A 27,295-nucleotide genomic window follows, 5' to 3' on the forward strand; every position below is an offset into this window, starting at 1 on the left:
CTGACAACCAATGATTTCCATTTAAAGAATCAATCAGCAGAGTCTTGAAACTTAAGCTTGAGCTGTGTAATTTATCACATGATCATCAAGTGTGCATAATCCTTTCTTCAGCTTCACATCATCAGTACAGTATAAATTAATTAAAACCTGCACTGCATTACCATGCAACGATAATAACTTTGAAATAAAATGATATGGACTTAATGATAAACACTGATATATTACATAAATCAAGTGAGCATCAGGAGTCAGCTAATTGATCTTCACACTGCTAAGATATTGATTGAATTAGACAATTATTTTTAATCTGAAGGAACATGTTGAGAAAAGGAAAAACTTTAACAAGTGTGTTGAGTTTATATATGAAAATATATATAAATATAAATATAAAATATAGAGCTGAAGAAAAAAGAAAGGATGAGAAAACAACAGATACTGATGATAATCAGCATAAATACATCAAATGAGCAGGTATATTATTAAAAACATCAGTATATTACTTAAGATCATCACAGCTAATATTAATCGTGCTCATAATGATTAAATAAAAATTATTCAACTTCAGGATGTTGGAAATGATTCCATGAAAATGCATCTGAAAGCACCGCGGACCAGAAACTACTGGATCCAAGGAGGGACAAACAAAATACACTGGACTGTCTCCTTTGCACTGTGGTAGTTTTTGGGCTGTCGAAGAAAACTGACTGTCAAAATATGAGAGTGACACAAACGGATGGCGTGAGTCGATGATGAGTCAGTGCTGCATTTGTTTTTTGTACCTTTGACACGAGATAAAATGGCAGGAAGCAAAGGGAGGTTAAGATTACCCAATCCACATTCTCGTAGGTGCGTTGTCAGGAGAGACAAACCAGGCAAATGTTTGAGGCCCCCAAGAGGAAAAATTGGCACATTTTGCAATGACAACTATAAACCTCCTTAAACCTCCCATAAAGACACTGTACAGAGCACTGCTGCTGCCGCACACCCCACTAACTGTAGCTAGCGTCTACCCATTTCCTGCATGTGAGGCATTTAGGGGACGTCTGTAAATTGTAGCATCTGCCAATAGTCTGCATATGATCGCCGCTGCACATTCTGTGTGGATTCTGATAAAAATGAATACGGTGATCAAAAATGATCTTTCTAAGTAGCTCTTTCGATGTACGACTTCTTCCTTCTCTCCGAGCTTGGAGCTGCAAACACAGAAATATGCTTCCTGGAAATATTTTGACACTAAAAGAAATGTTTAATCATTACTTTTCATTTGCATTGCATTTATGTAAAGTGCTGTCATAAAACATTCCAGTGGCAGCAAAAACCTCACGACTAATTTAAGGAGATGTGTGTTGACAGCAAAGTTACCAGCCAACAGTAACCATCAGTTTGTCTAAAAGGTAATTAACTGGTGAGTTTTAAAAAAACCCAAAGGTCATTTAAAAACACTTGGAGCTGATCTGAAAGTATTTTCACACTTTTCTCACCATCTGACTGAGAAAATATTCTGCCTGCTGAATGTTAAAAAAGATCTTTGAAGCTACACCTGTGCGTCAGCATTAAATAAATTCATGGATAGGATTAAATATCTTTTCTGACTGAACAGTGGTAGGTGTTTATTTTTAATTACTGCCCTTTTCAAACATTGATGGTTCATTATCTTTTCAAGGAACTGATGGTTACCTCAATGACCCATGTGATCTGTACATAGGCTACAGACTTATACTATAGGCTCAAACTGGAGCTACTTCCATAGCACGCTCATCAAGATCAAGAACTCCTCCTGGTTGAAAGCATTAAATGTCCCAACCATCTCAGTGAAGCTTTACTGCTCCTCTAGTAACAACAGGTCAAACTGTTTTCTGAGTGATCCAATAGAAATGTAGCAGATTTCAGGTAAAACACTCAGAGAAACCAAATCCTGCAAGGTTTGGATGGTGGGTCCAGGTGGGCGGGGCTTGGTGACTGCTTTGTTGTGACATCACAAAGTTCCAGAAGTCCTGACAGCTGGTTTTAAGGCTCAGTTTCTGAATACAGGCTGTGTGCATTTCTCTGTGGACTGAGGCTTTGATACTTTCACAGTATTAATATAGAAGCTAGAGCTGATCTATAATCACACTACACATGGACACACACCTTTATAGAATATGGGACCTTTAACTGAAGCCACAAGCTGCTTTATTATTATTATTATTATTGTTATTATTATTAAGTATTGAATCCCATTTAATATTGTTGTAGCCTAAATACCAAAATCTGATGGATGACAGTTAGAGGCAAGAGAAACAATACTCAATGAAAATACATCCCGCTTGTTAGTTACCCAGCATATATCTGCCCATGTTTGCCATTAGTGGAAGAAAAAAAGAATAAAATGAAAATTAATATTGATAGAATACTGTTCTTTTCAAATTAAATTGGCTTTGACGTGCAGTGTATCATATTGTTAGAAATCAATACTGTTTTCTCGCCCTGATCATGTATCTTGAATCACCCAAGAGGCAGAGATATGATGCAAATCAGACTCGGCTTTCTTCCTGACTAGACTCAACCATGATCAACAAGACTACAAATAAACAAAAATACATCCCTGTCTCAGATACTACAGCAGAGAGTGACAGAGAAAAGGAAGGGGTGGTGACGCTTGGCGACGTTTCCAACAATGGAAAAGTATTCCGACAGAGCTGACATCAAAGGCATCATCTGTAGGCATTTGGAGGAGCCTCAGATTCAATTTGAAAAGTACTTCTCTGAGTCTGACAGCTGCTGTTGTGACACCAAATGGGTTCAGTTTCCTTTTAGTGACAGCGTAACAGAGGGGTCAAGAAGAACAGTGACAGCAAAGGATCCGCTGATTGAATTATCTGCAGCTGCTGTAGAAAAAGGCCGATACGAGATCAACCGCCCCTCTTGTCTGTGTCGTGGATCGGCTCGCGGGGCGGCAACCGAGCCTGACATCCAGAGCAATAAGGTGACTTCACTGTTTACGGCCGCATATCTGTTGAGTGTGCATTCTGCAAGACGAACAATACGACGCCACGCTTCATGGAAAATAACGAGCCTGTGTCCAATCAGGAAGAATAGAGTGTTTGTGTGGTTCAGGTGTGTGTGTTCAGATTTCCCACCAGCAGGATTAAAAATCCATTTTAAACAAGTCCACAGAGAGCCTATAGGTGGAGGCTGAAAACACCAGCGATAAACCACTGCCCACTGTAAAAGCGAAGCGCTGCTAGTTTGAATAAACACACGCATCACATCAGGCAGCAGCAGACGCAGCTCCTATTTTCAACCTAATCCTCACTGCCATATCAGCAATAAAAGATATAAAATAAAGCCTGTGCATTGACATCAACATGAAGAAAATAGGCAGTGTGTATAAGCTGATTTCCACGGTGTTAAAGTCACAGCAAACCTTAACACCTCCATCATTACGCATGTGTTATAATCTGCCTCCACTATCAAACAGCAAAGATAAACCATCTCCCTAATCCATGTTTAATTTCCTGTCCCACTGTGATGCATATAAGCCCTTTTTCTGCCATCACTGGTCATTATCTGCCGCTGATTAAAGCACCAAAAGGAATATGGTGGATTATGGGGAAGCTGCTGGTAAATATATTGGCTGCAGTGGATGTATAGGCATGTGAGAGCAGCGGTGACTGATGCGCATGTCGCTGACTTTTGTACGATTCTTCTAAATCGATCGTGTCTGCGGGCTGTCTGCTTCAAAGCGGGGTTTATAAGTTAAGATTTGTGAAGTTCTTGACATTTCCAGCTCGGAGATGTCCACACTGGTTGCAGTTCACAATGATTTTCATATTTTCTGAGTGATATGGTCATATTTAAAGCTGCACTAATTAACGCCAGATCAAATTGCCGTATGTAATCTTAAAGGTGTCACTCATAGAGACGGATTATCAATTTTGATAACCCTTTATTTTCTTTTAAATCTACAATGTTGGACTGACAGTCCCACATTTAGCTTTAGCATCTACCACCTGAAGAATGCTTATTATACTTTTATCTCTGCTGAGAGTGAATGGCTGCGTTTATATTAACCTGCCTAAAGCTCAATTTGAAATTGCAAAAGTAAAAACGAATAATGGAAACACGTGAAAAAAACATTTTGCTTCAGGTCAGTTTTAAACCTGTCTTTGAGCGTCTTCCTTATGACGCTGCAAGTTTATAGTAGTAACTCGCCACTGTTAACTGTTAGCTCTCCATCCGTCAGGGGCGAGGAGCAGGAACAGCTTGGTTCAATTAAACATCAAGTCCCTGCTTTGTGAGTCTGCTGTGTTCATGTGATACAATCTGGCCTATACACAGAGCTGTGCAAATACACACAGGACAGTAAATGAGGATTTGCTCATCGCGCACGTATGAATCTCTTCCGGATATTTCCCCAGAGATATCCTGTATCCTTATTGCATCCCATATGTTTTTTCCATCTGCCCATCCCTTCTTCCTTCGCCCCCCTCCGTCATCTCATTCTCTCATTCTTCCACGGCACATGAATGGGCCCGGCACGGCTGAAGCTGCACTGGGTCCAACAATAGAGCCATTTAAAGTTCCACATCAGGGTTTTACTGGCTTTTCAGAAATGATCATTCAGAGCAAGAAAGGAGAGTGACATGCTTTTCAGACACAGAAAATAAAACAGCAGCATTATTAATTAACCTTATTTACTGGCTTGAATGTGAGCACATGCTTTTAAAAATTACTTTTTTATGCAATCTGTTTAAAAACTCCAAAAGAAACTAAAGAAACTGTAGAGGGCTGCCTCACCGTCAAAGTCAGATCAAATTAAAAGTGTTAAAATCCGACCGCAGTTAAAATCAGTGAAAGAGTGAAAATCTTTCTCTCTGACCTTCAAATATCAAAACGCATTATGTTTGTCCTGCATGACGGACCAATGAGTCATTCCACAGCTTTGATTTTCAAAGAAGAGAAAAGCAGACAGGCATCGGAATCAGATTTATCAATATGGAGAGAGGTATAGCTGTGGATGTTTTTTTTTTCTCTTTAGTATAATCGACTGAGAGCGCTCCGTCTGTCACTCTCTCTGACACCACAACAGTCAATCATATTCCATAACACTCACTCTGCTGCCATCACGACAGAATAAATGCCCTCTAACTACAAAACCTTGACACAACCTTTCTCCAGTGTTGGCTTTGTCCATTAGTCACCATTCACTGAGGAAACTGTGCTTTTAACTGATTATTCGACATCTTAAAGCAGAAGCTTCCTCCTCCTCTTCCTCTGAGCCGCGGAGCTACATCATTGTCCAAAAACAATTAAAAACACATCAGAGAGCCACACTGTTGCTCTGTGTGACATCCTTCATTACCATGAACACACAGACTGTAATTTATTTCGACTCAATCCCACACAGACCCACAGCGTCCTGCTGCCAGAAATACTCACTACAGCACCAACTGTGGATTAATCCACTGCTGAAAATAGTCCCCAAATATACACATATTCCTTCCTGAACTATACTTAGAAATTATATATTTATTTTGACTACATATGTTAAAATCCAACTGAAATTATTTTTGCTTGTTTTTTTCTTCTTCTAGTTAGATATATTTAGCTAAATTAGCACATCAGCAAACACATACACCTGCAGCCCCCCCCCCCCCCCCCCCTGCCCCCCGCCCCAAACACACACACACACACACACACACACACACACACACACACTCAGAGGCTAAAGGACAATCATTTGGCTAATGGGTCGCGCCTCTACTTTCTCTACCTTCATCCACCTCACAAACATGCAGACATGTCTCTATGGTCCCCATTAGCTCACAGACTTGGCAGCTAATTAGCTACTACACCTTACACCAAATCTTATAAAAAGCAAATGTCAATAACTGGTCAGTTTGGATCCGTTTTTAGTTTTTTTGCTAAACATCGTGGCTCTCTCTTTCTTCAGCACCACTGCTAATAACGCGCCGCCCGGCCTCGGTTTGTTGACACCGTGTCAACCTGCCCTTGTTAGCTGTCAATCAAACGTGCACACCGGCATGTCTCCTCTGAAGCTGAAGTGACATTTCAGCTCAATCTCCCAGTTCAGACCATTTTTTTCTTCCATTCAATGATAAAACAAAATGAAAATAATTTAGAAATAACTATGACATTATTTTTGACTGCAAGAAGGATGTTACATGTATATGCTTTCAGTATGAACCAATGGGCTTGATGCTGTTTTAGTCTTTTTGTGCGATAACTGCTATGATTTTATGTTGTCTTACTTTATTTATCATTATTAATTTTTAAATATTAAACTGAGTGGTTGATCCAGAGCCGTACGCTTTAGCTAAAAGTAGCAAGGGCCATGTGATTCTAAAGGCAGTTGTATTTATTTTATTTCAGAATATGAAAGAGAAACAGTGAGATGTGCCACTGGGGCGGTAAAACACGAGTAAGCAGCAGTGAGAGTAATGCAGCAGCTATCAGTGATTTCAAAGGAAGCCCTCTTTGCATGACTGATGATGGGAGCCTGAGTAAGCAGTCCGTGGTCCACTAGTTGAAAATGAAAGCAGCAGGTTGTCTCGCGTGTCAGTGCATGCTCACACAAAAACGGCAGCCTCCCGCAGAGAACTCGTGTTCACCGCAAACGCTCTGGAAACCATTACAATCATTACAGAACTGTGTGTGTGTGTGTGTGTGTGTGTGTGTGTGTGCATGGCGGAGCTGATGAGAGCGTGTTACCAGGACTGCGCCTGGTGCATCGTATTGACTCCTGGTGCAGTTACCTCGGTGAGAGTGTTGGAGGAGGGCTGCACAAGCTGCAGTCAGGCAGTGATGGAGGGGCGGAGAGGCAGACAGTAAGGTCACTCATAGAGCACGGCAGCCAATGGATTTTATGCTTCCTTGCTGTTACACCCACTGGATTTATAAACTCACTTGTTAAGAGAGGTAAAGCTCGCTGTGGCTTGAGTGCATTCCGGTCAAAGTGCACCGGCGGATGTTTTAATGGTCATTTTGAATCCTGACCACAGGCCTCAGCTGATCCCTGTTTTCACTCGCTAACAAAAAAGCCCTGCATCGTGTCTGCTTACCTTTTTTTTTTTTTTAAATTCACCTCACTTTCACAGACACATCACACCACCTTTTAACATATCCCAGGTCAGGCAAATCCACATTTGACTTCAGCAGCAGACTAGCCATTCATACACTCCGGGCGGTATTTGAGGAATGAAATGCAGTATGAATTTTTAAACGGCACACATCTGCGTCGAGTCTCCAGCACCATCTCTGATTCTGACTCTCTTGCCTTTCGCTTGATACAGCTTAGAAATTCATCCAGGCGAGGTGGAGCCTTTCTGCTATTCCAGACATGCAGAGACCTTTTTTTCTGCTCACAGAAAGCTTTAAATTGATTCTAAACTGTTTTTATTATTCATATATTTATTCTGAACCTAAGCAGGAATATCAATACACAAGTGCAAACTCACTGAGCACTGGCTGAAAGGATCAGAACAGTTACCTTCACAGATATTTTTCTCTCTCCCCTTATATCCAGACATAATCCCACACCAAATAGAATTACCAGTGGACAGGGTTGTAAAGATTTACTCAATAAATTGATCTTATGGCAAACAACAGTGGGCGGATTAGCTGGATAAAAAAGAGAGATCAAACCCGGAGAAGAATCGAATCCACCTCTTCAGAGTAAGAGGGATTTAGGGTTTAAAACCAAAAGTGGAATTCACTAATGTATTTTTCAAATTGAAATACATGGAAATGAGGCTCCTCGTCCGTCATGTGTGACATATACCCCTCAGGTATTACTGTTGCCCAGGAGGCTGTGTGCTGTTCTGTTCTGTGCTCTCTGGTTCTATGATAGAGGTCAAAGCAGCACACCTGAAATTCACAGCCTCTGGATATACTTATTTACGCTTGGTGTATTTATTACCCCCCCACCAGAGAAAACGCATTATGTGTTCACCTCTGACGTTTATATATGATATTACGAGACTAACTACAGATTTGACTCACGTGTGGCTGAATAGATGGTGGTGATCTGGATATGACGCCCAGCATGAGGCGATTTACAGTTTTTGCTCATAACTGCTCTTCATCATGGTGATCAGCGCTACGCTAACAGGGTGTTTGAACAGAAAATCAAAACAAAAAGGTTTAAAAATGGTGGCAGTGTCTCCTGAAATAGCGCCCCCCTATGGTGGCAGGCGTACCAGCCCTTGTTTGTCATGGTTACAATAATACAGTCTCACTTGCTAAATTCCAAATTTAAGAAGTTAGGTTATCAGGTATTGATTCCAACAATGTGAGAAATGAATCCCATATATTAAGAAAAATATATATGCCTTTCAATTGCTCTGCAAGAAGACAGTTCATTCCTACGTCTAGCTTGTAATATGCAGAGGTTAACCAACTTCATGAGTTCTTAGGGACAACGCTTACATTTAAATGTATATTGATTTTGCATCTCAGAGGGGCAAAGTTTAAAGTCACTGATTCTGCATTTTCATATCACAATAAGTAAAATGAACGAAACTGAGCCTTTAAGCTGCTTCAGCCAATCAACTACAGTCTGCTGCTACGCTCTCAATGCCAAATTGATGGCATAGAAATCAGCGCCCCTTGCATGATGCTGTTGTGTGTCCACCATGACAAAGGATCCTAATTGACTTTCCATTGGCGTTGTTGCCGTGGCGCCAGCACGTAATTCGACAGATTCTGTGGCACCGACGTGTAATGCAGTGTTAAGAGGCCGTGGTCAGATTTCTGTGAGATCAGGTTGCACATAGTCCCACTTTGTTTTTTTTCTTCTGACCTTATTAAAGCTTTAAACAAAATATGGTAAATACCATGAAGCATGATCACACCCCATGAGGAACCATGAGCTTTGCACGAACACGTTCAGCTCTACCACCTGCAGCCTCTGCAGAGTCTGCCTCTCCCCTCGGGAAACTGTCTGCTGTGCAGAACACGGTGTTTCCTTCTGCTTGTGGTTGTGGGGAGTGACGAGATCACAGCCTGGACACCGCAGAGTGTGTAACAATATCAACACTAAAAATATGTCGTGGTCAACTGTTGTTTGACCTTCGTTTGGTGGGTTTTGCCTTTTATTTGACGAGCAGCAGAGAGGCAGACAGGAAACACGGCGGAGAGAGGAGGGGGAACTATTCCACTACCAAAGCACTCTGAATGTTTGACTTTGACATCAGTTACAGTAAATTTATCCATGAGTATTAACAGATGGAAGAAATGTCAGTATGCAGCGTTTTGAGCATGAGGTTGAAAGAGCTTTAATGCTGTGTAATGAAAAACATGAATGGGAATATTGTATTTTGTAAAGAGTGTTTAGAAAAGTTTTATGTTTTCTCTTTATAGTTATTTATATTGATCATGTTTTTTTGTAATAGTCTGCATTTTGTTTTTGTATCTTCTAGGTGAGACTAAATATTTCGTTTGGAAAGATGATGGAAATGTTTTGCATACTTCATATCTACAGTGATTACTGAACCCTGACCCTCCCATGAGTCCAATGAAATAACTTGTCAACCAATATTTCATATATTTTTTATCTCAAATTTGCTTTTTCAAGAAAGATAATGAATTAACTTTGGTAATGTTGACATCATTCATGTTTTTGTGGTTATTTACAGGCAATATTTGTTATTTAAGACTCATTGACTAATTTTAAGCCAAAAACATTAGACATCTTGCACCCACACTAACTCAGGTCTAAGACCCATGTTACCGTGGTAACAATCAATGACATCTGCGCTGAGCAGTACCACCCAGCAACAAAAAAAGAGGAAAACATGGCACATATATGGTTTGCTAACATTATCATGGAGAGAGCGATGAGAAGGGAAAGAGTGTTTGGAGACTGCAGCTGTTTTTGTCAGATTTTTCTTTTTATTGTTTCACTCTTTATTGAATTTCCAAAGTAAAAGGTCTTTGTAACTGTTAAATTCTTCTGAAAGACAAACACTGTTTTTTTTTTTTTTATTTTAGTTTTGTTTGTTTTAAAAAAGACCTCTTAATTTACCCAGAATTCATTGTACCAGGGTTAGGGTTACCTATCTTAAGATAGTCAAGAACTAAACTGCTTTGTGTCTGACTACTGGTTATATCTAAGACACAGTCAGGGTCTGTCTTTGTGTCACCGGCCCCTTGGACATGTGCAGTCCTGTGTTTTGTATTCTCACCGTCAACCCGACCTCCAGCCCACACAGTGGAAGCACTCTGTAGGCAGCAATGACATTTCCTTCAAAGCAAATTCGACAAAACAAATTAGCAGAATACTAATGTAATTTCGAGGAGACATCTACTTTGAGTGGTCACAAACTAAGAAGAGTGGGACCCCCTGATCTACAAATCACATGACTGAGCAATGGACTGTACAAGGAAACTGAAACACCCTCAGACAGTAGCCTGAAGAAGACAAAAACAGTCGATGACTAACCAGTGTTGTACTGGAGAAAAACTGTCCACTGTTTTTGTTTTTATTTCTTATGAAATGCATTACTGAACTTGGATTGCCGTCTTCCTGGGGGGGGGGGGTCACCAAAAACATCTAGAACATCCAAAACGAGCGGCCTGTGTCCCAGTTCTGCAGAGGCGGGATCAGTGTGAACCACTACACCTCTCACTGTAGTAAACAGCTCATTACTGTCATCTTGGACAGCTGATTTAAAAAAATGGTATTGTGTATTTAAAAATGAAATAAAAATGCCTTTGCTATGATACATACACCAGTAAGCCCTCCAACAAACTCTGCTCCTGCTCATAGCTCAAAAACTCATCCTCAGATCCACAAAATAATGGTGCTCGATACTGTCAAACCCAAATGTAGATATATGATATCACTCTTTTTTTAAGCAAACTTTAGTTTCCCACGGTTTACAGTGCAGCCACGAGGTCATCGGTCAAACCAGGAGTGTTGCCAAGATCAGATCCTTTCTTTCATTCAGTGACACTCAAACTCTCATCCACACTTTTGTCTCCACCCACACTGATCACTGCAATTCCTCATTTTCCGGGTTTCTCAGGAAATCCATCACCCGTCTTCAACGTGTTCAAAGCACTGAAGCATGGGTTCTAACGAGAACCTCGCTCTCTTAGATCTGCAAATCAGCTGCTGCTCTCGGCTACAAGGGAGAAGCTTGAGACAGAGGGTGGTAAACTTTGTAAACTTATTTTTGAAACGTGCTATACAAATTTTTAAGGATGCACGACAGTAATCAGGCCCGATAAATTATCATTCTATTGTGGCAAAAGCATGCCATTTTTTATTGCTTCAATAATGAAATTTAAACCCGATAGATAGATCTGATAATGCAGTGGCATTGCTACGCCAGCGGGTGGCACTATGTGGCTAAACCAAACCAAAATGAGTCTAAGTTGTCGCGCTCATGACGTCAATTGCTGCACCTCAGTACTGCGCTCATGTCTGGAGTTGAGAGCCAACATGTCTTCGCTGTCTGGATGTTTTTCTCGGTGGCAGCGGAGGTCAACGCCATTGCAATTTGCAAAAACATGTTCAGCAAGGATTCTGAGAGGAGGAAAAAAGACGGCAAGTTTTAACACAACAAATCTTATAAGTCACCTAAAAGGTCGTAATCGTAATCTTTGCCACACCCACCTCCAGTACCTGCAAAGGAAGCAGCCACACACAGGAAGCAACAGGTAAACATAATGGAGAGGGTCGTCACACAGGCGAGGATCAACGTACAGTAAACAAAGCAGTGAAATGAGGGTCTGACTCAGCAGCAGAGCAGACTGCAAAAATGAAAAATTATGATGAAAAATATTGCATATGGTGGAAACATCGCGATATTCGATATTATCGAATATAGCACCAAATCTGTGATGCACACATGATCATACTCTTTGTTTCTTTTAGAGTTGCCTTTCAGCCTCGGTGTATTGTAACCACAAATGCCAAAAACAGAACATGCAAACAACATTAGACTACACGACATCATCCACGTGTCATCATCACGTGTCATCATCACGTGTCATCATCACGGCTCACGCGGCCTCAGACACAAAAAAATCGCTGCATCCAAAATGAAAAAGCAGACTCAAGACCCGGCACCACGGCAGCAATCTGCTCATGTTCTGCATCACCCCCATCACCCCCATCACCCCCCTTCTCTCCTCTCTGTGTATCTTTACTCTTTGACTTGAATCAACAACATCACAGTGTAGCGGAGCCCGTCAGCAGCGTGACTCCTCTTTGTCATGGAGGTGTGAATATTTTGTTTCTCTCTGCCTGTGTTTGTGCATAATTATGAACTGGCAGCGTGTCATTTATAATCTGAGAGGAGAATCATTTACCACTTGTTGTGAAAGCTGTAACCAAACAGCAGCTTTCTCTATTGACATGTTTGTTTGTGTTTTGTTTTGGTTTTTTCCTCTCTAATCCATGTCCAGTGCATGAATCTTATGGATGTTATTTTCCTCAGTACAAATATTATTTTGTGAACATTGGACAGACTATTGTACATGTAGGAAACAGTCAGGTTTAGTCACCGGTGATTTTGCATGTTTTCTCTCCACATCACATTAACTGCAGATTGATAGACTGACGGATATATTTTTGTAATTGTCAACAGATCCCATGAGCAGAATTACTAACAAGTCAATTAAGTATTATTAGAGCTCTGTTATTAAACACATCAGTGAGTCACACTGTTGAACTGTTCTTTCATCACCATGAACACACACACTGTAGTTTATTTAGACTCAGTCCCACACACACCGTGCTGCCGCTCCAAATACTCACAAATGTGTGTTAATCCGCCACTGAAAATAGTTCCTAACAACTGCAGTATTTCTTCCTGTTTGAGTCATGTCTGATAAAAACTACAGTGCCCAGCTGTTTTAAGGAATTACTGAGACTTGTTTAGACTTGTAGGTGTTTTTAAGGTTTAAAATGCCACAATTATCCCTTAAAACAAAGCAATGTCTGGTACTTATGTCTGCGGGTTAAGATCTGGTCAAAGTACTGGAATATTTTCATAAAGTAATTCACAAGGGAAAAAGCAGAGATTAGAAGGATGTCTGATAAAAGTATTTATTTCTCATTTTATTCTGACGGCCTTGTTACTATCATTTTTCACTTAATCTTAATTCCCTGAACGTGTTTTTAAAGCAGTTATGAAAAATAAGCAGCTGGCTAACGCTGCCACGATCAACCTGTTTCATCCTTGTGAATAAATATAAGAAATAAGTAAGTATATATAGGCATATATGTGTATATATGACCATATGTTCACTGTACTCTATGTATTGCATTGTTTTGTGTTTGTTTTCTGAGAGACATGAACAATAAAAAAGACAATGAAGAGACTAAGAGTGAATTCTATTCTGAATCCCAGAGATTCCAAAATTCAAATTAAGGGGGAAATTAAAGGGTTAAAATTTTGCTATGATTAAATGCTTTCTCATTACGAGGGACTGTAACTGTTGCTGACATATATATTAATAACGTCTTTGCTTCTTTCACTCAGCTCAGACTTAAATTTGAATTGGAATTAACCTCAGATCAAGGAACTACAATCTAAGATCGGTCACCAAAAATAGCAGATTGTAATTTGGAGATCATAGCGGTTCAGTGTGGAATGGTAATAGCTAATACATGAATTCTAATGCTGTGGAATAAAGGCTCCTTAAACAGCAGTTTAAATCCTGTCTGAATTAAGCAGCCTGCTGCATGTGAAACCTAGAATTACCGCCCCGCGGCTGTATGCCTCCGCCAAGCAGTCAAGTTACAGTTCACATCCAAGTCTGTCCACACTCATCGCCTTTCTTATATGTCGTGAAGAATTTGAAGGAATGTGTGTATTTTGTGATATTCAGATATATAAACAAAACTAATTTGACTTTGTAAAGCGTTGTTGTTCTTGCTCTGCTGCATGTTTACTACTGTATGAGCGTTCATTTAGAGAAACAAGTTGAAAAGAAGTTGTTGCCATGACAGTGGACAACGCTTCAAATATGGATGTTTCTGCAAAGTAGCTACAAATTCTTAAAAATGGAGGCTTCATGCACAACTTCAACCCAGCAGCACAGATCTACACAATCACCACAGTTTCAATGTGAACACCAAGGTGAGTGTCAGCAGTTCACTGTCCAACCAAATGGTCCCAATCTCTCCTTCTGTTGCTGAGTTACAGCCTTAATTTACGGCAGGAAAAGTGTATTTTCAGATCGTTATGATGTCACAGTGAAATTTATCTTTGACCTTTTTGTTTGAAAATGTCATCATTTTATCCTATTAGACATTGGTGTGAAATTGTGTCATAATTAGCGTATTCATTCTGGAGTTATGGCCAAAACTTCAGTCAGAGTGACCTTGACCTTTGACCTTCAATCCAGACTCTGAATGAACATTTGTGCCGAAGTTGAAAAAATTCCCTTCAGCCGTTCCTGAAATATCCCGATCAGGAGAACGGGGCGGACGACGAAATGTAGTTTTTTTAGATATACTGTATGTACTGTCTTGCCTGCTTGACTGTACCTGGCAACACTTGTGAGTATTGTATGTTGTTTTATTAATGTTTATTTCTTGAAAACAACAAAATTGACTCTATTTGCAGCATTGTATAAGTTTAAATTACATTTTAACGTCATTTTTGTATTGCTGTCTGTAGGGACACTGGTTGCCTGTGAACGTCTGCATGTTATGCAGGGCGCTTGTAATTTGATAACTCATCATCTTGGACTGTTGCCATAATGTTTATTTATTGCTGTATTTTCCCTTCTCTTTGTGCGCTGTGTATCAGTTTTTATCGTTTGGATGAGGATGGGTACGGGGTTTAGATGTCACCATGGAGAGTTTTGTTGTGTTCGGATGTTTTACATTTGAATTTTGAAGAAGGATTCTGACTAAAAAAATATTACAGTGTCACAGTAGAATACTTGTAAAGTTGAGGACTGATCCTGGGTCACTGAGAGTTGAAGTAACCACCCACCATTCTACGTGACTCTTACTCTTCCTCTGCACCATCTCAATCTGAAACTGCTGTCTGTTCCTCTTTTCATGTCGCCCTTTTAAAGATCCAACAACTCTCACTTTTCATGCGTGCCGCTCATATCTGCATAAATATTTGCATTCGAAGACATCACGATCATTTCCTCTAAATTTCCAGGAGACCAGCTGGTTCCCAAGCAGCATCTCACACACAGCCTTGACTGTGTTCCCATTCAAACTGCAGCGCTGCAGGACAAACACACACACACACACACACACACACACACACACACACACACACACACAGAACAGCTTTCATTTCAAACAGCCTTCCGTGATAAGAAATGTGGGTAACAATGTGATGTCTGCATCAATAGGCCACTTCAGCCCAACATCCAAGAGTCACGTGGGATCAAACCCACATCAAAGCCTGGCTGATGCCACTATGCTGAGCTGAGCAACAATGGAACAATAATTAAAGCCACATGGATATCCAGCCATCCGCTCCGTCGCATACACACACACACGCACGCACACGCGTCTCTTTGTCACACAAATAGAAAGAGCACCGTTTGATGCCTGTCACGACAACACACCAGCCCTTCCAAATCTTGACACGCAGCTACCTGCCACACAATGTGCGAGCAAGTCATTTCCATCCATTTGAATGCAGCAAACACATTTAGTCACTTTCATCCACTAAGCAGCCGATCATTATTTGGGGCGAGGGAAGCTGTCATCATAACCAGCAGTAATGCAACGGCAACACATAACAAACAAAATAAAAAAAGCCAAAGCGCCTCCATTGCACTGTTTAATGAGGCAAGATACAAGAATATGCTTCGGCTGCATTGATTCACCCATTTTTTTATCCATTCATGAATAGTCAGGCTCATTTACTTCATTTATCTTATAATTAATATCCAGAACGTGCTCATTTCTTTCCTTTTCTTTTTTTTCACAGTAGTTTTTGATTAATGTTCCTGTTCCTGTTACTTTTTCTTTTTTTTCTTCACTGCTCCCTGCTCAGTGTGTGGAGGGGATATTTTAACTCTTCTGAAGGAAAGAATCCAAAACATTCATATCAAGTATAAAGAAATTGATAAAGAATTGATGGATATTGAGTAATTTCTCATTAAACAAAGAGTCTGTGTGTGTGGATGAAACTCTAACAGGGTTTCAGTTATCTTATTTTAAGCTGAGAAAAGAGAAGTTTCAACCAGCTGACTGTGAATGGAGTTTTTGAGCAGCAGCTGAGGATGTGTGAAGGGTTATAACATTTAATTCCTTGCAAGAAAGAAAGCAGGTGAGCTGAAAAGTTGCAGCATGACTGCCTGACATCGTCTTCAGGGCTGCCACAGGAGCTCGACGCCGACGACATAAGGTGCTCGTGCGTAATAGCGCGGAAACATGTTGGATGCCCTTATTCCCTCCATGAGTGGGTGTGCTTAAAACATAACGCGCACAGCTCTTGGAAAAAAAAGGAAAAGGGTCCATTTGTACCTCCTCAGCATCGACGTCCTCCTCGCTGTCAGTGGGTTCCGGTGCTTTCACGAACCACCATTGGATCTCCAAATACACAGACGCGGTTCCGCTCTGGAAAGCACACGCCATTTCAATGTTTTGTCCCTCTTTAACCGTCATGTTGGAGGGCAGATCCGTGAAGCGACCTGCGGATGAGAGAATTGGGGAAGGGGGAGGGGGGGTGTATATGATGAGGACAGTTTGCATTATTTCTCCTTGCAAATGATCACTTATACTAGTCCGCCTGTGGCCGTTGTCATGACCGTGACCGCGGGTAACGCTGCCTCACCGGCGGCTGCTTTACCGGAGCCAAGCGCTTGATTAAGGTGCTTTCTTGTTCTAATTGAAGGAGATGGCGCCCCCCCCCCCCGTTCCCCCCTATTCCCCCCACACCTCCCCCCATGTCACAGACACTGACGCGTCTTCATCGGGAATTTACATAACGCACAGTCGCACCACGGCCACTTGATTCAGACGCCTCATTTCGAGCGGGTTGATGTTTTTATGGGAGGTTTTTTTTTTTTAAATTCTATTTCACTCCATCACTCCGTGTTGTGTGCCATTATGTGGCCGTTGTGCAGCTATTTTTCACACCTGGATTAATCACTGAATAAACTTGTCTGTAGCAGAATGTGAACAAACACAAAGAGCCTTAAAGTGAAAAACACGGAAAATAACAGATGAGTTTGGTTTGAGGGAGAGAAAAAGGAGAATATAGCCTGAAGCAGAGTGAGGGCGACGATGGGAAAAAAGCGTGAGGATATCCGTGCATGCAAACTTTGATACCAAACCGTGATTTACATTCTGTATAAGAAACCGCCGCCGTTCTTAGACTGTTTGTAGGTTTGTGCGCGTTTATGGGCGATCTGGGAATGCAGCTTTAATGAGGAAGAGGAGCGCAGAGGCAGTTAGAAAGTAATCAGAGATGAAGCAGGGCAGACATGCTCTGGACTGTCGCTTTCAGGACCACGGACAGCGTCATGCAGCAGCGTCCGCGGTGCTGAAATCACGGGCTCATCGGCCACTTCTCACAAGTTATTCTCTTCATGGCCTCAACCTTTTTTATATCATGAGAGAAAATGCAAAGAAACTAAAAAAACAAAAAACAAAGAACATCTGTGTTCTCTCCTCCACATGACGCCAAATGACTTGATTTCAAACGATCACCAGTTGCATTTTTTTCTCGACATCACCAGTAAAGAAAAAAAAAAAAAAGAAAAAGACGCAACCTTGCTTTTCTCTTTGACAATCCCTTTGACTTAAAACATCCTCCATCTCCTTCCAAACAGCGTCCTGAGCCTTTTCCAGAAAAGGCTGCGCACTTTTAACACTTTCTCCGACCGAGCAGCCTCCACCATGCAGGGCAGCAATCCCGACACGATGCCACCGAAAACACACTGAAGGAAACATGCGATTCTTACCTTCAAAGGAGAATCCCAATTGCACGCAAAATCCAGCTAAGAAAACAAATCCAACAGTATCATGAGAGGTCCACATCATTCCAATATAGAGAGGGGAGATTTCTTTACATCAGCCGAAGGCAGGAAAAAAGACGAATCTTTCCCCCAGAAAAAAAAGCAGCCTCACACACCAGCAAAATCAAACAGTTGCTGAGCGAGTGTGTTTAAACGGAGATTGCCGAAGGTGGAACATGCTGCAAAAAAAACACAGCTTTGTCGGTGCTGAAGTTCTTTAGGTTTTTTTTTTTTAAATTCTATTTCACTCCATCACTCCGTGTTGTGTGCCATTATGTGGCCGTTGTGCAGCTATTTTTCACACCTGGATTAATCACTGAATAAACTTGTCTGTAGCAGAATGTGAACAAACACAAAGAGCCTTAAAGTGAAAAACACGGAAAATAACAGATGAGTTTGGTTTGAGGGAGAGAAAAAGGAGAATATAGCCTGAAGCAGAGTGAGGGCGACGATGGGAAAAAAGCGTGAGGATATCCGTGCATGCAAACTTTGATACCAAACCGTGATTTACATTCTGTATAAGAAACCGCCGCCGTTCTTAGACTGTTTGTAGGTTTGTGCGCGTTTATGGGCGATCTGGGAATGCAGCTTTAATGAGGAAGAGGAGCGCAGAGGCAGTTAGAAAGTAATCAGAGATGAAGCAGGGCAGACATGCTCTGGACTGTCGCTTTCAGGACCACGGACAGCGTCATGCAGCAGCGTCCGCGGTGCTGAAATCACGGGCTCATCGGCCACTTCTCACAAGTTATTCTCTTCATGGCCTCAACCTTTTTTATATCATGAGAGAAAATGCAAAGAAACTAAAAAAACAAAAAACAAAGAACATCTGTGTTCTCTCCTCCACATGACGCCAAATGACTTGATTTCAAACGATCACCAGTTGCATTTTTTTCTCGACATCACCAGTAAAGAAAAAAAAAAAAAAGAAAAAGACGCAACCTTGCTTTTCTCTTTGACAATCCCTTTGACTTAAAACATCCTCCGTCTCCCTCCAAACAGCGTCCTGAGCCTTTTCCAGAAAAGGCTGCGCACTTTTAACACTTTCTCCGACCGAGCAGCCTCCACCATGCAGGGCAGCAATCCCGACACGATGCCACCGAAAACACACTGAAGGAAACATGCGATTCTTACCTTCAAAGGAGAATCCCAATTGCACGCAAAATCCAGCTAAGAAAACAAATCCAACAGTATCATGAGAGGTCCACATCATTCCAATATAGAGAGGGGAGATTTCTTTACATCAGCCGAAGGCAGGAAAAAAGACGAATCTTTCCCCCAGAAAAAAAAGCAGCCTCACACACCAGCAAAATCAAACAGTTGCTGAGCGAGTGTGTTTAAACGGAGATTGCCGAAGGTGGAACATGCTGCAAAAAAAACACAGCTTTGTCGGTGCTGAAGTTCTTTAGGTTTTTTTTTTTTCTTCTTCCTCCTCCTCTCTGTGTCTCTGCAGGAGGAGAGACTGTCGACTGCTCGGCTCTATTGAAGTCTGTGAAATAGCCGGGCTGCGGTCTCCGTCTGCGCTACCGGAGAGACGTCAGTCTAGTGGATCACACTCCGCACCTCTGCAAATCTAGTCCTCCTCACCCCGGCTCCTCACTGTCACCTTGACCGCTGGATTTTTCAAAATGCGCCGCGCACAGATATTTGCATCTTTAAGAGGGGGTTTATTTTTTTTGGTAGAATGTGGGAAATGATGCAGCTTCCTCTTGTTTTTCTTTTTTTGCGCTCTACGTTTTTTTTTTTTAGAATTACATATATTTAAAATGCAGAAAACTTCCGTCGCTCAAAAGTCTATAATATAAAGAAGTGTGCGTGTCCACTGTGGGTGTGTCGACAGCCAGTCTACGAGGCTATAAAACAATATTTTAGCATTAGATTGGAGCAAAAGGGGAGGGGGTGTGGGTGGGTGGGGGTTGGGGTTGGACCAGTGAGTGCAGGGCAAAGCACGGCATGTCCAGAGTCATTAAGGTAGAATATATCCTGCCGGAATATTACTGGTCTCCTGAGCAGACTCTGAACACTCTGCCCCCCTTTTTTGTTGCAACGGGCACAAATCGCGCCACTCCTCATATTCTGCTCTTAATTGATTCAGAGACCAATCAGGTGTCACATCCTTCTGGGACCAGCTCTTCACTCTCCCATCAACACAAGTGTCTGCAGGCACGGGTGTTATTAAAGAGACTGGTCTGGAGTCAGCTGGATAATCTCTGGTCCCGGATGTCATCCAGTTCACAGCAGATTCAGGGCTGTACTTTGAAGCAGCTAATTGATCATGTTGCATTGTTGCATTGAAGCCAATGAAAACTTGCTTTCAAGTCAAGTTTTTTGTAATAATATTAAATATTCATGATTAAATAAGCAGCAATTTGGTTTTGAAATTGCATTTTGGGTTGAAACACAGCAGATCCGTTTCATCAAGGGAGTGGGTGTGTTTTCATCCGGTTTGATTGACAGTGGGCTGGTTGAGGCAAACAAACAGCAGCACACAACCACCATCACCATGTGAAAGGAGCACAGACAAAACCATAAACTCATGTGAAACCAAATTATGCGTTCATGTAGAACCACAATGCTCATCACAAAGAGCTCATTCAGGAAAAAAAAATTACCTTGATGCAGGAAAACACAGCCACTCAAAGCAGATTCACAACGTTGTAAAGTTACAATTGTGAATAGTGGAACTAAAATCAAACAATTTAATTCAACTAAATCAGAACAGACTTGATTCTGCCCGATGCTGATGGTGCTGTATTTTGAGAGTGGATTCAGAAAGATAAGAAACTGATGTGCCTCATGTTTTGTTGCTAAGATGAAATAGCAGATCAATAAAAAACGTTGTCGAAGTTCAACCTGAAAGACCATGAGCACAGAGAGAGAAATGCATATTTATTTCAACAACTTTTTAATGCTAAAGTTTCTCAGCTGCTGCAACAACAGCACTTTTTAAACAACAACTGTAGCTTTAAAAATATATTTCAAAATCTTTATCTGAGTGCATAAACTCCATTGGAAATATATGCAGCAGCAGGAAAAGGATGACAGGACTGTCCACTGTTGGCCTTAAAAGAATGAGTATGTCATCAGCACAGCTCTGTTTTGAGATGGAGTAAATGTGATTTTCGAACCGAGCCTGGCAGCTGCTCAGTTTGAAAACACTTTGCTGTGGTTTGCAGCAGGTCTCCGGCTGAACGTGGTTCCCTCCCATCTGTTCTGTGGCAGACTCTGAGACGTGTTCGCTGCTGCTTAGTGGTGGTGTCGGGAGGGAGGTGTCACCAGATCATACATAAACAATATGGTTTTTTAACATTTTCTTTTTTTTTCAAATTTGCTGCAACAGGAGCAACTGTGTGTGGGAAGACTGACTGATATGAACCTGTTAAAAACATAAATAATGCTTGTAAATTGTACACAAATTATTTATATTCATTCATTATTACTATTACTATTACTAATAAATAGAATTAACAATTTTTCATATGTTTGCAAAACTATAACTGGACCATGGACTCACTATGAAAAAACAGTTCCTAATTTAATTTAATTAAATCTATCCATGTCATTAATTTGTCCTTTACAAAGGATGTAGAATTTTAGATAAGCACAAATTAACCCTAACCCTTAATTTCAAAATCCTGAACTCAGTTAATTATTTAAAGGTCCCATATAGTCTAAAGGTCTCTGTCCATGTGTAGTGTGATTATAGATCAGCTCTAGCTTCTATATTAATACTGTGAAAGTATCAAAGCCTCAGTCCACAGAGAAATGCACACAGCCTGTATTCAGAAACTGAGCTTTAAAACCAGCCGTCAGGACTTCTGGAACTTTGTGATGTCACAACAAAGCAGAGACCAAGCCCCGCCCACCTGGACCCACCATCCAAACCTTGCAGGATTTGGTTTCTCTGGCTGACTGTTTTCTGAGTGAGCCAATAAAAATATAACAGATTTCAGGTAATACCCTCAATCAGAAGAGAGGCTCAGAGCCTCCTCTCTTCCGATTGGCTCACTGACCGGTTTTATGGTTCTTAAAACCACAAATATATTTTGTTCTGGATCAACACTTCAAATAAAACACAGGAGAAGAAGAAAAAATGGAGCTTTAAGATTTTAAGAAGTCAGGTTTCCCCTTGAGTCACATGTCAAATTCCATGTGAACTAAATAATTAGATTGAGTCAATTTTAATAGTTTTTTAATTCATTCAAAACTTCAATTTAAGGTTTTGTAAACCAAATTTTCTGAATTTTCAACTTAATTAGAAAATGAAGGCGCTTTAATTAATTAATTTGGTAAATTTTAATATATTTTTTTACTCCTATATGTGCTAATGTGCAGATAATCCAATAAAATACCTTATGAACTGCACGTCATTATTAATGGATAAATCAGTATGATCAAGGTTAAAAATGAAGGCATTCAGTTTCAGGGGGATTAGTTCCCTATCAGCTCCGATGTGACTCAAATTAACATTTCAGGTCATGCAAAGGAAAGTTCCTCGCTTCACTGCCTCCACTTCAGATGGTCTGAACTTTGAGCAAAGTGTTTTTTTGTGAGGTTGTGTGTTCAGCTGGTCGCCACCACTGCCCCTCAGTGTGAAGCAGCAACCAGCCGCCACTGAGGGATTCTGCTGCTCGTCACGTCAAAGCCAGCTGAGCTGAGGAGACACTTGATAGCTTTCGGGTCCTTACGCTTGGAGGTCTGGCGTAACATAATGAAACGAGGACACTTTAAAGGAGTCACCTTGGAGTCAGGTAAGGAGTTAACGATATAGACGATTTAGATTGTGACAAAGTCACTGGAGACATGAAATAAAATCAGTTCAATACGAAACCTTTTGTTGTGGAACAGAAAAAGAGACTTTGATTCTTTTCTTTTGAAGAGCTCTGATTGAAGATGAATTGTATCTCTGCTTTCTGTCTTAATAAAACTTAATAATTCAGTGACTCAGTAGTTTTATTTATGAATATAAAGTTCAACTGAGTATAAATTTTTAAGTGTATAATTAGAGTCAGAACGCTGCAGTGAGTCCGACACCAAAGAATGATTGTGCTTTCCTCATCTTTGCAAAAACTCATAATCAATTTAGACGAACAAATCCTGCTTAGAGTCAAAACAAATCTTTACCTGACAATATCCTAATCTTATGAAATAAGACAAAGCCATTATCTCATGGTACTCATCAGCGAATGGAGTTTGCTCAGTTGTAACGGAGCTTTTATTTTTTTTCGTAATTGTTTTTGAAATTACTTATAGAGCATTTTACTAAGAAGGATCTTTTTTCATGAATCTTTGTCTGAGTAACATTTCATTAGCTGTAAACCTCCTCCAGGAAACATGTAAATATGATTTTGTATCTAGTTCTCTGATACAGCATGTCATACTGGCTTGATTAAGTAGACCGACTCAGTGTTTGATTATGAGTGAAAAGTCACTGTGCTCCAGGTAAAGCACCTGATCTCGTTAGTGTTTGACTGCTCCGATCCTTGTGTTTCTCTTAACAATGAAAAAAAAAACCCAGCTGTTTGTTCAAATGCTTAAATATGACACATGCTCATGTAGCTGAAAAGCACCTCGAGCTACTGTGTGAATAATGACTTGTCTGTCATGCGCAAAGGCGGAAGTACCCTGACGTTGTAGTAGAGCCACAAAACCCCAGGCTGGATCATCCAAAAAATGTCGGTACCTGCTGACCCTGTTTTCTCATAAACCTGATCATCACAAATATCACATCTGATCTATTTCAGGCACAGTGGCCCCCTGCTATAAAACTCTGCAGGAGACCCTGGTGAAGTCACATGTATCTAGGCATGTAATAGGCATGCCATGTAGGCAGAACATAATCTTAAATAAGAAAAAGGCCATAACACTAGATTTTAACTTGTGGCACCACAGACCACAAGACTAATGCAGGTAAACCAGGAAAAAAGGAACAATGCAGGTGGGTGGTGGATGCAGTACTCCCGAGCAAATTAGAATTTCATTAAAATACTACAAAATAATTACCACACTGAAAACCTGGAAATGTGGGGACCCCTGAGGGTTTGGGTTAAAACAAGTGTGAGTTGGGGTGAGGGTTAAGATTAGGGGGGGTAGCTTCGTCATCACGGTTACAATAATAAACACCTGGTTAAATTTATGGACGGATTGTGGTCATGGTCACAGGAAACAAACAGCAGCTTCCTGTGTTGAAGTTCGATGTTTTGGTGACTCACCCTTCCACCTCCACTTCCTCTCTCTGCAGATTTGTCGCTCTGTTACTGTATGTTCAGAATGAAACCAAAGGAATTCGTTTTCTACGTGACCCGGTGTCTCTTGGCGGCGAGCAGCGCCATGCCTGATGGTGGCGCGTCTTGGGTGGTGTGGAGGGCATGAGAATAAGTTGAACTCCAGGCAACTAACGAGCTACGACGTGGTTCGGCGGCAACCGATCAGAATGAAGAAGTGCTCCGCTCTGGAGAACACTAGAGAACACAACCGTGTAAGCTTTGGTTCCCATGAAACATTTGTTCCCAGGCACGATGAAGGAGAAGTTCCCTCGTCCTTCTCGACGTGTCCCTGTTCGCTTACATTGACTTATATTAAAAAAACGATGCTTGGACAAAGGTGTCTGACACTATAGGTGTTCCAGGTGAAGTGTAGCCTATTACATATTTTCTGAATCTGCATGCTAACTAGCACCATAGCATGCAAAACAGCACTCACCAGCTACATCATCTACGTCAGAGCACCCATGAACTTCAACAGCATCCTTGACCAGGCAGCCAGAGCGATTCTATTCGCTCTCACCTCTTTAGGTGTGAATGTACAGTAATAAGGTCACCTGACTTCCTCCTCTGCTCCCATCACAATTACTCCTACAGCCACTAGAGGGCTGCTGAAACAGCTGACGCTCTTCTTCTTGAAGGACAGTCTTCAAATTTAGTGATGTGGCGTGAGCGGTGAGTGGTTTGGCGGCAGCGCTGCAGCGGCCATTTAGGAAACAAAGGTTGTGTTCTTGTACTTTTGGTTGGAAATTTGCTGCTTTTGGTATCTTTGCTTGAGTTTACATTCTTCATTTGAAAGCCAAGAGTTAATGGATGTCTCTAGGCTGTTCCCAGTTTTAAATGCCTATTTAACTGTGATACAGATTCAGTTTAAATTTGACCTTTATTTATTTCTTTATTTATTTTCCTGTCTGCATGCAGAGGACTTCATCCCATTTGACCCTCCAAAGTGCAAAATAAAATTTACAGACGATATAACTGACAGATTAACTGAATAAATATTTTCGTTAATTTTCGTTTTTGTGCATTGCAGGAAGAAGAGGTGATTTAAACAACTGACCTGACTATTTCTCATTTATATCTACAGTGGTATTTGTTCTGGGAACTTGATGTTCAGCTGTTGGACACACTGATCATTAGAATAAAAAAAAAAAAAAAAGAAACGTCATATCGAAGCAGTGTCACCTCTTCTGCAGCAGCCCTCAGCATCAGTGCATCTCCACTGTCAAGAAATACCATCTGCCCTGTCAGTACAATGGCCATTAGGCAGTGAAACTACAGTTTAGCTGGTTCCCTGCCAGCATCCATTTTGTCAGCCTGAGCACACTCCACGAGGCTCGCTGAGTGCAACAGAGTGCATCAAAAAATAATTAAACACTTTTTCCAGGGTGATGATGCAAGCAGTAATTAATTGCCTTTGCATTCAGTAATGTTCATTAATGTGACTGCCACAATAATAATGCCTTCTTCCAAACTGTCTCATCTCTTGTTATCTTGCTTTCCAAGGTTTCATGGTCATAATATCTGGATGTGGAGAACAACTAGCATATCAATAAGGCCCCAAAGCCCAGCAAGCAACATTGAACAAAACTGGTGTACACAAGGAACATATTTCCATATAATTAAAATTTAAAAAATGAAAAAGAGTAGTTCATTTAAGTTTACCTGAACTGCTTATTTTGTGCTTCACTGCTTTAATCTTCTTCTTTTTTTTATTTCCAAGGTGGATAGTTCTCAATTCTTCTTATCGTCATCAACCTCCCAGCAAAGTGTGGCATCCCTCCAGAAGCAGCCGGATGTCAGAGCGATGCAGCGTCGGTGTCTGAGCAGAGAGAGAAGGTTCATGAGACGCGCTTTAGTGTCATTTATGAGACAAACTAGCTGAGCCTGTGTGTAACACAAGATAAAAGCTACTGAAGTTTTAATAAAGTTTTTAATTTACAAAAGATTTCACTTATATTTGGATTTATTTAGTCAATTTATGTGTAACCATAAACTGTAGAAAGCATGTTTTTGAGGTCTTGGTTCTGTGTTTTACAGGAGCCAGAAAATCCAAATTTGCAGAGGGAGGGATCCAGGGTGGAGATGATCTAGAATCAGCAGATGATAATTAAGACGGCAGCAACATGCTACCACCTGTCAATGTTACACTCCTGAGAAATGGGGAGAAATAATCACCAGAGTGATATGCTGATGTTTCATCAGTGAGAGCATTTACTCACGTATATAATCAAATATGTTACAAACAAACACATCTGCACAACAGCTTGGTTTCAATACGAGTTCATATCCTGAGTTACATTATAACAGTAGAGAGTAATTCTCTCCAGTGTCACCGTAAAACTTTTTTGATGGACAATCTTTTGATATAATCAAAAAAGCACAAGTCACATTCAAGGTAATTGCATGTCATTATAGAAACAACTGAGCAAGCAGGAATAAAAACAAGATACATATAGAATAGATCAGTAGAAAGACAAATAAATAAATAAACAATAAGAAAAGGCAAAACTGGTATCAAAGTGCATAGATAATCATATAAATGTAGGGCTTTTTCAATTTTACAACATTTCACATATTTTTTATATAATATTATTTCATTTAAATAGGCATCCAATATAGACATAGTTTTTAAGAAACAACATTTATGTATAAAATACTTTTCTAAAATGATCAAATCATTATTCTCAAACTCCACCTTTTTGTTTTCCATTTGGAGACCAACTTTTATATTTGGATATGTGAGAGTCAGAATAGTGTGATTATTGCATGTTATCCGATACTGGAAAGCAACTCTCACAAAACCTATAAATATTACTCAATAAACAAAATACAAACAACTGTCTGTAATATATTTACATTTGTGTACAGATTAATTCACAAAATGGCAAAAGCACAAAGTGCAGTTATGGGTTGAACTGAGCTAACGAGCAGGGGCTCTGCTCACACACCCACTTTCACTTAGTCTGCAAAACTTCACCTGAGAAACAGGTTGAAATAATCATGGAGACAAAAGCAATTGATCTCACACTGACAGATTAAGACCACTTTGTAGATCCCTGATAATACTGTCATAG

At 40.6% G+C, this 27,295-nt stretch overlaps 1 protein-coding gene across 1 annotated transcript in view; it reads right to left on the bottom strand.

The window, feature by feature from the left end:
• vstm2a (V-set and transmembrane domain containing 2A) overlaps window positions 1–18,193 on the bottom strand; it is an 84,265-nt gene extending 66,072 nt beyond the window's left edge. Inside the window, exons 1-2 of the mRNA XM_056364925.1 lie at window positions 17,905–18,193; window positions 16,463–16,629 (exon numbers count right to left, since the gene is read on the bottom strand). Coding sequence (XP_056220900.1) covers window positions 16,463–16,629; window positions 17,905–17,983 — 246 coding nt within the window. The 5' untranslated portion in view covers window positions 17,984–18,193. The remainder of the gene's footprint in view (window positions 1–16,462; window positions 16,630–17,904) is intronic.
• Between the last annotated feature and the right edge of the window lie 9,102 nt (window positions 18,194–27,295).

The sequence above is a fragment of the Seriola aureovittata genome, chromosome 20 (genome assembly GCF_021018895.1).
Source record: "Seriola aureovittata isolate HTS-2021-v1 ecotype China chromosome 20, ASM2101889v1, whole genome shotgun sequence".
Taxonomy (NCBI): domain Eukaryota; kingdom Metazoa; phylum Chordata; class Actinopteri; order Carangiformes; family Carangidae; genus Seriola; species Seriola aureovittata.